At 33.7% G+C, this 16606-nt stretch overlaps 1 protein-coding gene across 1 annotated transcript in view; it reads right to left on the bottom strand.

Moving 5' to 3' along the window:
- Nucleotides 1-16606, bottom strand: part of Abcd1 (ATP binding cassette subfamily D) — a 73837-nt gene that overhangs the window by 15716 nt on the left and 41515 nt on the right. The window contains exons 8-9 of the mRNA XM_067269220.1: nucleotides 5399-5483; nucleotides 5201-5326 (exon numbers count right to left, since the gene is read on the bottom strand). Coding sequence (XP_067125321.1) covers nucleotides 5201-5326; nucleotides 5399-5483 — 211 coding nt within the window. The remainder of the gene's footprint in view (nucleotides 1-5200; nucleotides 5327-5398; nucleotides 5484-16606) is intronic.

Genomic DNA, 16606 nt, shown 5'->3' with positions numbered 1-16606 from the left:
TATTTTTCAATGACAATCTCAAAATTGCCATTTTTTGAGTTGTGTCACTTTTCTTGCTGGGGTGCGATATGCAAACGATTACAACCAAACACTGCTAGATAACATTTTATTCATATATTGTAAATGCATTTTATTTTGGTGATTGCCTTTCCATTATTTATTTGCTTTATGTTGCACACTGCTGATCATACAAGAACTTTTACATTCCTCAACCATATTCATGCAACTTAACCTTGTGTGCAACTTTTTTCTCTTCCCCAAAATGAAAATCAAGTTAAACAAAAGATTTGATGCAATAAAAGAGACTGAAGCTGAATCACAGACGATGCTAAACACACACACTAAAAACAGACTTCTAGTATGTATTCCATTTGCATCCATAAGGCAGAAGTAATGGAATCAGTGTGTATCTGCTCTGAAGGAAACTAAGGTGACAGTGGTGACTAACATAAGATCCATATATGATGTAATTTTATTTATTGATGAATTTCAGGAACTTTATGGCTAGCATCTTGTATTAAAATATTGCATGTCTAAATAATAAATGTCTCACATTAAAAGTTGTAAGAAAAACTAATCTTTATGTTGGTTTGTATACCATTTGTATATTTGTATACTGTAATTTATAAATATATATCCACTGACCTTCTAATGCTTTTTAGTAAATTTTAATGTATCACAAACGTTTTCGGCCCACCATAGGACCTTCTTCAGGTGGAATTCTACAGAAACTTTTTCTGGTGCGATTATTGTTCTATTTCATTTCTGATGTGTTCTAATTTGTATTCGAATTTCTTTTTAAAAATTTAAATTTCTAACAATGCGTGCCTGCATCGGTTGTTATAACATCGGGTCATACATAGCTTGCCACACCCTTGAGAGTTGCTTTTTGTCTTTAAAATTGATTGAAAGGTCGTAGCACTCTGCTTTAAAAATTTCCAATGTCTCCAAATTTCTAAGCTGGTGTATATGATGAGTTTGCTGAATCACGGTCGCTTGTTGGAATTCGGGGCTAGCATGTATGGCGGTAGTGTTTTTCTTCTTTCAAATGTCAGTTTTATGCTCACAGAGATGTTGTTTGAGCAATCTTCTTGAATCTGCTATCCTTGAGCGAAATTTTATACACTCCTGGTGCTCTTTCTATGTCAACCCAATCTTTCTCATTCCTTAGCATGCCAAAATGCATCTGGCTTACGTCTGTAGGCCATGTTTGAATTAGTATAAGTTCCAATTTCTCTATATAGCAGGGGTGGCCAACTTTTGTGTACATAAGATCTACTTTTTATCTTAAAAATGTGTCGCAATCGACTTGTTGTCGTAGGCATAGTCTAAGTGGCGAGGGGGGTGTGCAATACATACTATGTTTATACACTGTGCTTCAGTACGAGGTGCACTCCCACAAGCTATGGGTATAAGGAAAATATATGTTCAAAACTATTTTTTATTTTTTAGATCACTTATTAAGTTTTCAAGATATAGGCTCATAAAGAAAATAAATTTCCAGACCCAACTTTTGATATTTGCAGTTATGAGTTCATTCCATAAAGGCAGCACCTAAAAAAAATTGATTTTTCGACACTTTCAAGATAGATTTTTATTAACTTAAAATATAATTTAATTTTTTTTATCAATTACAATGTATAAATTGTGGTACTATTTGTTCGTAAACTTGAAAAAGTTGTTATAAAACTGCACAGTACGGCTGATAATTTGATTATAAGATTTTACTTTCGCAGTTTTTTTTGGACGAGGAAAATTTATCATGGAAGAATGATATAAGATTTTTAGACTTATTTTTTGCTAATCTATCAATAGCTTGCGAGAGTGCTCTTTGTACTGAAACACCCTGTATATCTACCTATGTAAAAAACAATGTAATTATTTAACGGGCCAAAAAACTTACGTCCAGGGGAATTAAAACAACACGAGTAATTATTAACAATATTTATTAATTCAAATTAGCTATTAGAATTTATTTTATTACATTACATTAATGGGAGGACTGAGTTTGCACGTCTCTTACCAAGGAAACATAATTAGGTGTATATCCTGACAAAGATAATAATAATGATTCTTCAGTATGGGAATCAGTCAGGACAGAATGTTTAGTTTTCATTAACTTTAAGTATGAAAATGCCAATTCACACAGGTATGTAGTTCTGAAACAGGAATAAATATATTTGCTACATTTGGTGAACTGGGATATTTTTCTCAATTGACATATTTCCAAAAATCCAAAAACATAGGTCTGTTGCCGAAAACACTTATCAAGTAAATAGATAGGTAAGAAAAGCCATAATTTAATTTAAAACATAAAGAACAGGTACTTACATTTTAAACAAATGAAAAATTGAAACTCGACGTTGTCACCGTGGATAAATAATATTGATTAATAATAATAATATTGTTAATACTAAAGAAAAGAAGCTACCGCATGACAGTATCAAATATTCAAGCTAAATGGCTGTGTTTTCTACGAGTCCAGTCATAACTGCATGCATATTGTTGCTTTTGCGCGTTACATTCACGTGTTGCGTTCAGTTACAAGTGTAACACATTAAGTCAAAGACATCGCGAGCGATCGACCAAAATTGGAATTGCGATCGACTTATTGGCCAACCCTGCTATATAGGGACTGCATATGGCACTCATATGTTATAGTAATACAGTTGGGAGACTCATCTCACTGCGGATTATTTTCTGGAGCCCTATTTAACTAATCTTCGAGTTGGATTTTTTGGTTTTATGCCATTTAATATACTAATTTTTTATTGTAGCCATGGCTTTCAGCAACTTCCACTATTCGTTTTATTTCCCTTCGCCTGTCTTGTTCTTTGTTACAGTGGATGTGGGCCTTTCTAGTGAGCACTCGAAAGGTTGCCATTTTATAGTCATACAGCTTGTTAGAGTTGGCTAGGATGTATATTAGTATGGCGCCCAGTTTTTGGTATATCTTAGTATCATATCTGCTATCATTAAAGGTAATGTTAACATCTAAAAAATGAGCTTCCTTATTACTCATTTGTTCTAACTCGATTATAAGACCATAAGGATTGTTATTTATACAGAGCATTATTTCTTCAATGTTTGGCTTTGTTTTCCAGATGATGCCTACATTGTTAATGTATCTTTTATATATTTCAATATTGGAAAGAAACTTGGAGATGATTGTAGCTTCTAAAAGACGCACCACAATTTCAGCTTGGTCCCCTGATAATGGGCTACACAAAGGTATCCCTCTTTTTTGAAGGAAAACATCTTTCCATCCAATTGCAAGCATGAGGTGTAACAAAGCATATGAGATAGTTCCAGTATTTGTTTGTGGTCTGCACTGTTTGCCACCTTAGTCATAAGCCAGTTGCATAAACAGCAGAAACAGTGCTCTAATTTAACTGATGAGTATAGCACCTTAGTCTTCAGGTGGTAGGCAGTTGTGTATAGCTTCAATTATCTGTGTCGAATCGGAGATTGTAAATTGATAGCCTTCTAGGTGCTTAGCCAAGAGCTCGTGGATCATCATCTCTATTTTTCTGCTGGGTGTGTTGGCTTTGTCTAAGATAAGTCTCAATAACATCCCCTGTTTATGCATTTTGGCATATGCAAAGAGTCTGGGAATTGCTACCATTGCTTTGTCTAGTTGTAATTCTCTTGCTACACAAACTTATGGACTCTTGATTGGATCTTATCAATGAAGTCCTTTCATATCTCCTCATACTCTGTCTCGTAAATATTTCTGTAATATGGTAGTGTAGGAATCCCTCTTCATCAACACTACAGTTTTATTTTTGTCAGCCTTTAGAAGGGTGATATTACTTTCCCATAGCCATTTCTTGCTCTTATTTAAAGCTTTCCAATATTCTGCTTCCTCATGGTGTTTCTTTAGGTTATATTGCTTCATTTGAAAGTATGCCTTCCATCTGAACTGTTCCTTTTGGGTTTCACTCAGGTTGTGTGTGAGGGTTTGATTTCCGGCATGATAGTTTCTGGTGTTAATTTATATGTCCTTGGCATAAACGTCAGTTTTTTTCTAAACACTGTTTTAATGTATTCTGGAGGATTAATTCCATCCCAGCAGATTATTGGGGCTTGCCCACATTTTTTGTTCTTTGGTTTTTGGAACCTGAAGATCCAACTCAGTTTTTTCTCTTATATCGAGATTGTAGTTTCTCTGCTAGTCTCCCCTGTATAGTTAATAACCCTGTTGTTAGCCTCTATTAAGCTATTATATTCTTTCTCATATAGGTGATCTTCGAATTTCTAATTGCTTTCCGTAGGCATATGAATTGCAACTTAGGTAGTAAAGATACCTTAAAATTTACTGCAAAGCATTAAAAGGTTAGTAGATATATATATTTATCAACGCTTTTGTTTCTTGGATGGCTTTTACTGTAGTTTATACATTGTTAACAAGTGATACCTTTAAAAGAATATATTATATATATATAACAACATTATATTGATAATTTTATATCAGTATTATTACATTATACTCATTTGATTTTCAATTTATATCACACTAAAACTTTAAAATTATTATTTTTTCCTTCTGTTGAAACCATGTCTTTATTTTTTAATGTCTGTTTTATTTCACAATGAAGTGATTGTTTAAGACTCCAGACTCTTGACATATCAACTTTATTCAGTTTCATATATTTTATACAATTGTTTCCCAACCAAATGTATAAAATAGACATGTTTTTTTATTTTATTTTTGTCATATTTCAAAACTTTACATGGGCGTTTTTTATTATAACTTTCATGAAATGGGCAAATTTTTTTTTATCATCTTTCATATATTATTTCCTAAATTAATACATGTAATATGAAAAATTATCATTCTTCAATTTTACATATTTTTGTCTATAATTTTAGAATTTATGATAAATTTGTTTTTGCATTAAGAGTGGCTTTAATGCAATTTAAAACTAATCATCACTTCTACAGTTTACACAACTGTTTATATAAGAATACTATACACAATTAAAACTTACAGTAAGTATGGTCAAAATTATTCATAATGTTCAAGTTCTGTGATCAAATGTGTTTCACATGTATTAATTAGATATAAATGAAGAATTTATATAAAATATATATTTAAAATAATTTCATCCTAAAATAGTAGATGCAAGAAAAGCAATTATTTCCACTTGAATTTCAAAAAATTTCATATTTTATTTCTAAAATTATTACTAATACGTACCAAAGAGAAGGTCTGTGAGTAATCGTTAGCAATGATATTCCCTGATCTTTAGCTGCTTGATAGATTTGACTTTCAACATCTATAGACACAGCACTGGTACATTCATCCAATAATGCAAACTGTGGCCTATATTATATTAAATTACTATTAATATTTTAAAGAAAAAGCATGAAAAATAATATGAACAATAATATTTACTTGTGATAGAATAATCGTGCCATTCCCATTCTTTGTTTTTCTCCACCAGATAAAATATCTTTCCAATCTCCAGTAACATTCCATCCTGAAAAATAATTTGAAAAATTTTATATAAAAACTTATATTATTATTAATTTGGCAACAAAAATAAAGAAATGAGAATAAAAAATGATATTCAGAAATAAGACAATATTAAATCTATATTTTATAAAGAAAAAATTTCAAATAAAAGAGTAAGAAGCACAAATTAAAAATGAACTAGCCAAACAGATTTTGTTTCTTGTTAATCTATTGTTTAAGATAAAAGTAAAGAAACATTAGTCGATAACTGACTTTTTAAATAAAATTAAGCACATTTTGTATTATATACTAGTTTGTTACACCTGGCCTTGCTCAGGTTTGTAAAAGTACCTGTTGTAGCAATTGTTAACCCATCATTATTAATAATAAATTTGAAAAATGTATATAGTATAACCGGGGGGCGTGTACTAGCCGCTGGAGGTACGGGTGAACTTTTAGTGAAGCTTGATAATTCTGTTTTGAGTGAATTGAAAACCCATAAGAAGCCGAAATATGACAATTTTAAAGAAGTGGTTATTTGTGAATAGACTTTCCTTGATTTTAATTGTGTGTTTATTAATAATTGCTGGGATTGAGTCCAATCCAGGCCCTTTCCCTCGATCTCCACAACAAATACGTCAAGAAGATATGCAAAGAAGGGGACGAGGCAGACCTTGCAAGAATAAGCTTAAAGAAAAAGAAAGGCAATTGAGCGATACAACTAGTGAAGATTATTATCAATTAGAGGATGTTTTTAATAAAAATAGTCCCGGGACCTCGAGAGCTACGAAAATTTACGACTACTTCGAAACTTCAAGAGATTTAGGGCCACAAGTTCAGGAAGAGTCACAATTTACATTGAAAGCAATATACGAGCTAATTCAAGATAAGTTCTCTCTTCTTCATACGGAACTACAAGGAATTAGAGCAGAAGTCATTGCTTTGAAAGAAGAAAATAAATATTTGAATGGAGAATTGTCAAAATTATCCCAAAAAGTAGAAGAATTAGAGGAAATATCTAATAATAATTGCCAATTGAAAGGTATGTTAGAATTTGAAATAGACCAGCTAGCTAACGTGAGAAATAATAATAACATTATAGTTATAAACTTTCCGTTCAACTCGACCGATCATGTAAAAGAAATTAATCAGTTTATAAAAAAGGACTTGGGAATAATTAATAGTCACATAGAAGGAGTGGTTAGATTAACCAACAGTGAAATCAAACCCATAGTGAAAATATTATTGGGGTCCGTATATGATAGGAATCTGATTATTAAAGAATTCTGGAAAAAGAAAGGCGACTTCAATAATAAAGTGAAGGAAAAGATAATAGTTACTTCGGATTTATGCATGAGATCCAGAATGAGAAGAAAAAAATTATTGGCAATAATTAAAGAAGAAAAACACAATGGGAATAGAATTATTATAAAAGATGATTATTATATTAAAGACAACATAAAATATACATATGATATTAATCTAGATAAAGTAGTCCAATTGAATGATTTTTCGAGAAGGAATTGATCGTCATCATAGTTCTGATTATGGCTAGATAGAAGAAATAATAGTTAGTTTGAATGTTTAAATGCTAAAACTATGGTAATAGAAAAATTGAAACAGATTTGGCCTACACTTATTCCTTATGATAATCATTATTAAAGTTTTTCTAAGTTAGGGGATCGAAAAAATATCAACTATTCCACCGAAGTCATTATATCAAGTACATAATTGATATATTTCTCCTGAATTCTGCCTATCTTAAGATTGTTCTAATCTGTCAAAATCTTGTGTGGTATAATATAATTTCAGAACCTTATATAGCAACTGATATATGTTTCAGAATTTTTTACCATTAAATTTCTCCACCTGGCTAAGATTTAATAATAAGAAGATAATTCAATAATAATAATAATTACCTTGCAGTTGGTGCTATCCTAGATGTAGGGGTTTTTATCCCCCAAAAATTATAAGTGTCGTTTTATAGCGAGGCACTAGTGTTACGAAATAGATATAACCTCCGTGCGACGAACAAGATCAACAATGAAATACTAACTAAGCATTTTGTATGTGGAAAAAATTACAATTTGATGATAATTTGTATAATTTAAAAATTTTTTGTAGTTATGTAATATGATATAATATATCAAATACATATATTTGCAGTATTGCAAATATATATCAATGTTGAACAAATTAGATATTCTATCTTGAGGAAACTGTGTTTTGTATTTTCTTTTCTTTTTTTTTCTTTCGAAGACACAATGTAGTGACGTAAACTTAAACACTGGGCGAATTTTTCATCCTTTTTATTCGGTTGGTACTTTTTTATACTTTCATCCTTTTTATTCGGTACCAACCGAATAAAAAAGGATGTTCGCGAAAAATTCACCCAGGTGTTTAAGTTTACGTCACTACATTGTGTCTTCGAAAGAAAGGAAAGGAAATCAGATATTATTATAAGATGATTTTTTTATTTAATAATTATAAAATATTGACAACTATGTTGGTATCAACTGATTCTCCCCCTTGTAACAGGTATACCCTAATACAATAAACTTTACTACTACTACTACTACTACAGTATAACCCATTTTAAGAACATTATAAGAATACCAATAAACTACATGGGAAGTATATCCTCGTAAATAGTGAGTTTTATAGGAAAATTAGAATAAAGAAAGTACTATTCAGAAATAAAAAAATTATTGTGTTAGATATGGAAAACTGAATACTTATATAGTTTTTACAGTGTAACTTTTTCAATTGAATGTATGTGAGTGCTATGTGCTACCTGTCACAGTAATGATATGGTGTATCTATTTTGCACTATATCATCGTGAGAGTAATCAAGTGATGATAATATTACTTTTTTTTAATTATACCTTTTTTTGTATAAATTATAGTTAGTTTCTTAATTTTATAATTTGTTTTGCCAACAGATAGTGCTACATGTAAAGCCAGCAAGTCAAATGTAGGCAAAAATTAATTGATATATAGAAATTAGATAATTTTTTTGGAGGGTTATGCACAAAATTATCTAAGTTAGAAATATGTTAACATAATGCTGAGTTTCTTAGCAATTGGTTGAATGGCCTAGGAGTGCATATCAAAACAAACATTCATCCTCACTTACATATATAGATAAAGATAAAGTTATCATATTAATTAAAAATTTATATAAACTGATGTTTTCTTCTTTTTAATTTCAGATCATTACAAATTAGATATAATATCTTCTAAAACAAGCTATACAGTACACTCTTACTAATCTGGCCCTTAAAAATCTTTCCTCTTAATTATCCAGCACACCTCTCATTATAATATGTCTGTCTCTTATGTGTGTTCTTTTTTTTTATGTACACAGAATAAATGTTTAACATTAAATTAATAAAAAATTAAACTTACAATTACTAAAACACTGTATGTAATTTTGCAAAAATAAAACAGTACAGCTCTAAAAAGAATCAGTTCTGAAAGATGACAGGTCATGTAATTCATCATCTTTAGACCTATACATTCAGTAATCTGGAACGCTCGCTAATCTGGCACCCCCTGTTGGTCTGTGGCTTTTGAGAGGTCAAGATGTGTTAGATCCTCTCTGCATTTCATACAGTTTATGGAGAATGTATCTACTTTTTTTTTTTTTATTGAGTTGTAATTTGTTGGGTTTCTCTTATCAAATATTTTCATCTGGTGAAAGAATTTTATCTCTTTGTGAAACTTTTGCCAAGTTATAGAACTCGGATCTTATGAAGCCTTGCTGCTTGCTCTCGGGCTTCTGTCGACCAGTAAATAGAAGATTTGTAAGGAACTGAGTCCGAGCTGTATTTTTATTTTCTAATTTTTGTTTTCTTTACGTATATTTTATTTTAGGGCTTATGTTTAGTTAGGGCGAAGGTTCCCCACTCACCCTCTATAACGAACGAAAATGAAGAAACCAACTTACTGAATCAGACGTAGTGCCATAGGAAAAATTAACACGCCATTGCGCTTTTCCTGACTCGGAAATCTGAACGGAAGTTCTGACACGAAAAAGGGGGGAGGACCACACACACACTTACCATAAAGAATCACTAAAAGACTTAAAAAAGAGACATCTCAAAAGTGTACTTTTATTTATCAGACAAACTTTTAATGTAAAAGTCTCTAGTAAATTGTCGGAAATAAGCTGTCCAGACAATAATGAAAAAAAATCTTGTTAGTCATTTAAGTACATTCAAACCTGTTTTTGTGCGATTTTTCATTTGTGCAATTTTTTTTTGTGCGGTATATGAATTTCAATCAAATTGGTATACTGCACAAAAAAAATTGCACAAAACAAATCACACACATGAAAAATCGCACAAAAACAGGTTTGAGTGTATATAAATGAGGGAGTGGTCCCAATAGTAATTGTAACGTCACCTCACAGAGTATAAAACGACAAAGCTGACGGATCAACGACGAGGTGAGCTTCTGATGAATCGAAAGTGTGGTGAGCTTCCGATGAATCAAAAGCGTGGTGAGCGTCTGAAGAATCAACAGCGAGTTGAGCTGCCGATAGGATTGAAAGCGAGGTTCGAGCAAGGTGATTTCCAGATAGAGAGAATAGGAAAAGTTCTTGGTGATTCAAAGGAGTTGGATAAAAAGGTTCCTAGTATTTGAGGTGACGGATAGTCATAGTTGATAAGTTTGATTGATTGTACATAGAAGTAAGTTGATTTTGAATTGTCGGATTTCCAAAGGGGGAATAGTAATAGATCTTAGTTGCTAAGTTATCTTATTTTTGTTGGGACTAAGAATTTGTCCTTTGTTAAATAAATTGTTTTTTCAGTTTATTACCTTGTACATAGTATTTTTTCTAGTTCAAAGTAAACTTGATTTGTTCTTTATTGGTGTTCTATTGTAGTTATAATTTCCAGAGCACGCGAAAGTCCAGGCCTGGCTTTCTAATTGCGAACCCACGTAAAGTACCCGTTGGGTTACGGTCGGTAAGTCAAACGATCGTTTTCGCACTCAACAATGTGTTTTTTGTCGTTTAGTCCAAAAATTAATTAGTACTTTACAGAGTTATAAATATTTAGTTCTCTCCTTTGCCATTTTAGGCCATCTCTCATTTTCTTCTGTCAGTTGATGTTACACGTGATATTGCATGTCTTTTGTTGTGTCACTGTGAGTTGGTAGCTCAAGTCTCTGCTTCTTTCTGGGTATAATATATGTTAATATTAATATTAAGATATAATATATATAGTATTTGTCAATGAGCCCTCATGACGTTTTAGGCAAAAGATACAACAAAACATAAACAGTAATAGTTACTCCTTCAATGCAGACTGCATAAATTTGATAGAAAAATAGGTTTAAAATAGAATACACAATATGTTGATGCCATGTCTTCTTCCTGAATTTGAACTCTCTGCTGACACAGTGCCCCCTGCCAAAAATACACGTATTTTCTGAAACTAATGTGAATGATAGCGAACATCCTGCCCACCTTGAAATAAAATTTCAATAAGACGCAGTTACAAGAATAACGACAACAATAGTTAATCAAGAGGAAGGGGGGGCATATTTTCACAATAGGTTGCTTGAGCTGTTCACCGGATGCTTATTTGACTGTCATGATTTGATTGTCCTCTCCAGGACGAAGTTCACAAACTCTAGCCATCTTCCATTTAGTGAGTGGCAGATCGTCATCCTTGAGTAACACTAATTTACCATTCTTGATGTTCTCTCTTTTCGCTGCCCACTTAGATTGTTGTTGCAGACACACAAGACATTCACACCTCTATCACCTCCAGAAATGTTGCAACAAAATCAATGTCAGGTTTAACATTAGCATCTCTAGCTGATCCCTGAATTAGTTCTTGTAACTGACTGATCACATTGTCAATTGCTGAATTCATGTTTTCATTTGTTTCTTCCTGATCATTTAATAACCTTTGCTGAATAAAATCTTGTAAGCCAACTTTGACATGTTCCAATGGCTCTGGACAACCAATGAATATTTCAATGATATCGTGTTCTCTTAGTGAATTGACCACTCTAGCAAATAAATCCCAGATATTTTGACTAGATGCTGCACTACCATCTAATGAAAGAGAAGATAACTGTCCGATAGTCATCCTGTTTGGTCGAGGACCAGCTGCACCAGTTACTATTTGTAACAGTGACGTATAAGTCTCATCAGTGGAAGCCCGGTGATGTCCCATGTTTCGAAGTTCTGATTCAAACATTTGGACATTCGAATGCTTCTCTTGGTCAGATTCACACAGCAATCATTCATGTTTATATGGGTCTGAATCTTCTAGATCTAGAAACAGATAGCAATGCCCAACAAGAGTTACAAGGAAGACATAGATCAAATAGAGAAAAACCTCCACCCATATTAGAAATAGGCATGGAAAGTGATGCAAAGTTTATGATGGAATTGATACTACTGTCTTGGGATATATGAGGACCTGTGGTTCCAGAAGGTGTAGTGTTAGTTGTGGCACCTCTGTGTGACTTGAGGTTGACTGCTTTCAGTTGCATTTTGTGTGCCAGTTGAAGTAATTGATCCTTGACTGAATCCTGCAGGTTTAGTAGCTGCCCCAGCTGCAAGAGCAGCTTGTGCCAAACCTTCTCCATATCTCAAAGAACCGCCAGATGAGGCGTTTTGATTCAATTCTGTTGCATCGGTGTTAGTCATAGGAGCAGCTCCTGTTGTGATTGGCATGCTATCACTTTGAGATGAAAGAATGGCAATTCCAGGAATATTAAACATTGAAGAAAGACCAGCAGTAAGAGATTCTTCAACTGAAGATGTAGTTTCCCGTGAAGCTTCAGATTCTTGTTGTTGAGCTTCCTGTTGCACTCTCTCTCTCATTTCTGTTTCATCTTGATCAGTTTGCATAGGTGCATCAATAGGTTCAGATCCTGTAGAATCATGCTCTAATAAATCTAATACTTGATTAGCTTGAGTAATCATAGTTTGTGCTTGATTTATTCTCGGCTGAGCTGAGCTTTGAAACGGTACCTGATCCGAATTTAGGTGTACATCAACAGCAGATCTATCTTCCAATGTTCTACACATAACAGTAGCATTTCTTCCTATTTCACTCATTCCAGAAACTAAATCTTGTACTATTTGATTTGTCAATACCTGGACATGTGCTGGATCAATCACGTCCTGTCGCAATGTAAAAGCTCCCAAAAGCAAACTTAAAGTTTCTTGACCTGAATGAGTAGATGATCTATTTGTTGAAGAAGAGGATGAGGTAGATGGTGTGTGAGTCTGAGGTGGAGATCTTTGAACAAGATGAATTACCTTTCCATTTACATCTTGTAGTCTGTATTCCAGTTGTTGAAACCGTCTAATGGCAGTCTTTCTTGAATCTCCAAACTTGTGTGTGGAGTTTTTAAATGGAAGACGAACCACATACCTGCCTGTTGAATCATGTGAATGTGTACTATAAAAATTATTTTCACACACTTGTTCCTCTGTTGTTAAGTGTCTCATTTCAGGCAGTTATTCTCTAATTGAATTTTTGAAGCTGATTATTAATACTGCAGTGATGAACATTAACTGAAACTGGTTGTTGGTTCACATGTATTGGTCCTGATAGTCCCTTTCATTGTCCTGGACAAATGATCTCATTGTAGACATCTGCACCTAGAAGTTTATCTGTTGTGCCTGGTTTATGAAAGGTTGGATCCACCAATTGAAGTCCCTTTATATGTGACCAGTTGGAAGGGTCACAGTGGAAATTAGTCAAGTTTGTAGTCACATTTAGAATAATTAGTGTTTCTACACAAATATCCTCTGAATTGGTTGAGGTAATCCTTATATTAATGCATAAACTACTGGGACAATGTTAATGCCCATAGAATTAATTCCTAAAATAGCTGTTAGATGGTTTCTGTTTCAGTTGAAGTTGCTGAGCACAACGTTCAGTAATGAAACTTGTTTGAGAGGCAGAATCCAACAGAGTCCGAAATTGTTGTAGTTCACCTTGAAAATTCCTCATTTGAATGACAGCAGTGGATAGCAGTACTTGTCTATGCCCATTCAATTGCCTTGACATATATGAAATGACTTCTGGTTCTAGAACCTTGCTTGAGGTTTTTGTAGAGTCATGTAGATCTTCTTGATGTATAAGAAGATCTGCATGTATTTGTTATGTTTATGTGAACATTTCTTGCAGTGACCTGCTTTACACTTAGTTGCTGGATGTCCAAGTTTTAAGTAGTTGTAATGTAACTCATGCTTCTTAACTAGATTTCTCTGCTCATTCACTGATGCTCCCAAAAATGTTGAACACTTGAAAACTGGATGGGTACCATGACAGATGGGACATGCTGGCTACACAATACCATGGTGTGCTGCAGCAGTTAATTGCTTGGACTGTGAAAATGAGCAAAGTCTGGATGTTGCCACCCCTATTGGTCTTTGTCAGCCAGAGTGAATATTGGTTTGGGAAACAGCCAGTGCTCTAGTTCGTTGTTCCAAAAATGAAGTAATATCTTCAAATATTGGTTGTTCTGTGTCCTTCCAAGAAAGTTCCCATTGCTTACGAGACTCTTGATCTATTTTCTCTTTGAGAATATACAACAGAATAGGGTCCCAATGTTGTACAGGTTGCTTTAGTACCTTCAGTACACAAACACACTCATTAGTTGCATCTATTAAGTGTCGTAGCATTGGGTTGATCGAATAGCTTCTGAATGTAGGAATCAATAATTTCACGATTGTGATTGTATCTTTTTAATAATATATCCCAAGCTTCTTGATAGTTTCAATCAGTGACGGGAATGGATTAAATCAATAAGGCGACATCCCGTCATACTGATGATTTCAAATATTGGAGTTTTTGGGCACTGGATAGCATGGAGTTATTGTAAACAGTTGCCATGAATAAGTCCTGGAATGAGAGCAATTCGTCGTACTTGCCATTAAAAACTGGAAGTTACAATTTTGGAAGTTTAACTTCCATTCTATTTGTACTGTTGTGCACTGAACTTGTGGTTGTTGTATCTTGTTCAACAGTCATGAGTCGAATGGACATGGCTTCCATGCAACCAATTAGTGTGTTATATTGAGATTAATGTACATCAAATTCATCTTCCAAACATTCTCCAATAATGTCTTGTTGAATTGTAACAGGTTGAATTCATCTGATATTGCATTTAATTTTTTAAGATATAGTTGTGCCGCTACCTCGCCAAGAGGTTGAACTCCATGTTCCTCTAATATGTTCTCAATTCTAGTTACCCGTCCCTTTAGTACCTTCCTTTTGTTTAAGAGTGCCTCCATTTTGAATGTTCGTTATGTCTTGTGATGTCCGTTGTGTTGCCAATGTTTCGTTAACATATGTTGAAATAACTATACTATACGTTGTCGTGTTGATTTTCACCCAAAAAACATTAAATAGTATGCACTGTTTGAATTTTTGGATGTCTGGCTGGATGTTGATGGATGAAGTAGCTGATGTCTCTGTTAAGCTTAACCCTCATCAACCACACCAGATCCACTTCAATGGACAATAAACGTCAATGAGCCCTCGTGATGTTCTGGGCGAAAGGTACAACAAAACATAAACAGTAATAATTACTCCTTTAATGCAGATTGCATAAGTACAAGGTTCAAAACAGAAAATACCGAGAATACACAATACGTGGATGCCATGTCTCCTTCCTGAGTTTGAACTCTCTGCCAACACAGTGCCCCCTGCCAAAAATAAACTTTTTTCTGAAATTAATACGAATGATACTGAACAGTATTAGTCATGATAGTTTCCCCCTGTATCCTATAATTTCTATTCAGGTATCTTCGTTTTTATGCTGTGCTCTGGCCGTTCAAACCTCCTGTCTAAACAAAGGCCATTGTTCGTTCCCTTCTCAAACTTTCCACCTTAATACTCCTCTGCCTTTTGTTTTGGGCTTTCCTTAGGAGCTGTCCATAAATTACGTAAGGTATTTTGGAGTGGATGGGGGTCACGGATTTCTTACGATTTCTTACTCAGGGGTAGGGGTAATAGATCTCATCTTACGTAATATTCTTGTTTTTATTTTTTGATCTCATTAAGTGGTGGAGTTTTGAATCTGGTTTTAGTTGGGCAGTTTCTGTTAAGAACACTCGTTGTACTAACGCCATCTTGTGATGTGAGAGAATAATATAATGTAAAAATGCAAAAAATAAACTTAGATGATGTTTACCGAAGATTCTTCAAGTCATATAAAAAAGCACATGCCAACAAGAAAGTGATAACGTTCAAAAAGATGCAAATCTTGTATGGACCGAAGCAAAAGCGTGATACGGCACTGATACACTACTTTTATATAACAACGTATAAACCATTATGACACTCAAGATAAAAATAGAAAAGCTGGCTTATTGTCGTATTTTAGTAAGGTACGTTGTATTGGGTCTACTGAAAAGTTCTGTTCATTCTGATTACAAGTTTCAACAAGTATGCACATATTCATTTGACGCATATTTGGCTTTCTCTTTTTATCACTGAATGTATACATACTGACCTAGAAAATGAACTAAAATGAAGATGATTCATGTTAGTATTAAGTGAGATGTGATCATGTACCCATGACTACTGATAAAGTTCATTTACGCCACTGTATTTTGTACAGATTCCAACAAGGAAGAAATGCTACAGAAGCATGTAGAAATTTATTGAAAGTGTTTGGTGAAAGTGCAGTTTCTGATAGAACGTGCAGAAGAGGGTTCGAAAAATTTCAAATAGATGATTTTAACCTTTCTGATAAGCCACACTCTGGGCAACCATCTTTGATCGACGACGATACTGTCAAGATCATGATGTTAGAACAAAACCTTTTTTTGACAACATCGGAGATTGCGGAAAGGTTTGATTCAGCTCAACAAACCATTTCGGACCATATTCAGAAATTAGGATTGGTGTGGAAATATTTGAGATAGGTGCCACATGAGTTAAGTGAGAAGAATTTGAATGATCAAGTCATCATATGGACATCTCTGCTTGCACAGAACAAAATCGAGCCCTTCTTGGACCGGATGATAACTGGGGATGAAAAGTGGATTACCTATGAAAACATTGTAAGAAAAGGGATATATCGTGAATCCAGAAAACCTGCCCCTCCACCTCTAAACCGAAGTTGAGCCTGAGTAAGAGAATATTGTGTATATGGTGA

This window comes from Centruroides vittatus, unplaced genomic scaffold (genome assembly GCF_030686945.1).
Source record: "Centruroides vittatus isolate TY-2023 unplaced genomic scaffold, ASM3068694v2 contig_349, whole genome shotgun sequence".
In the NCBI taxonomy this organism is placed as follows: Eukaryota; Metazoa; Arthropoda; class Arachnida; order Scorpiones; family Buthidae; genus Centruroides; species Centruroides vittatus.
This window is presented reverse-complemented; position numbering and strand designations above follow the sequence as displayed.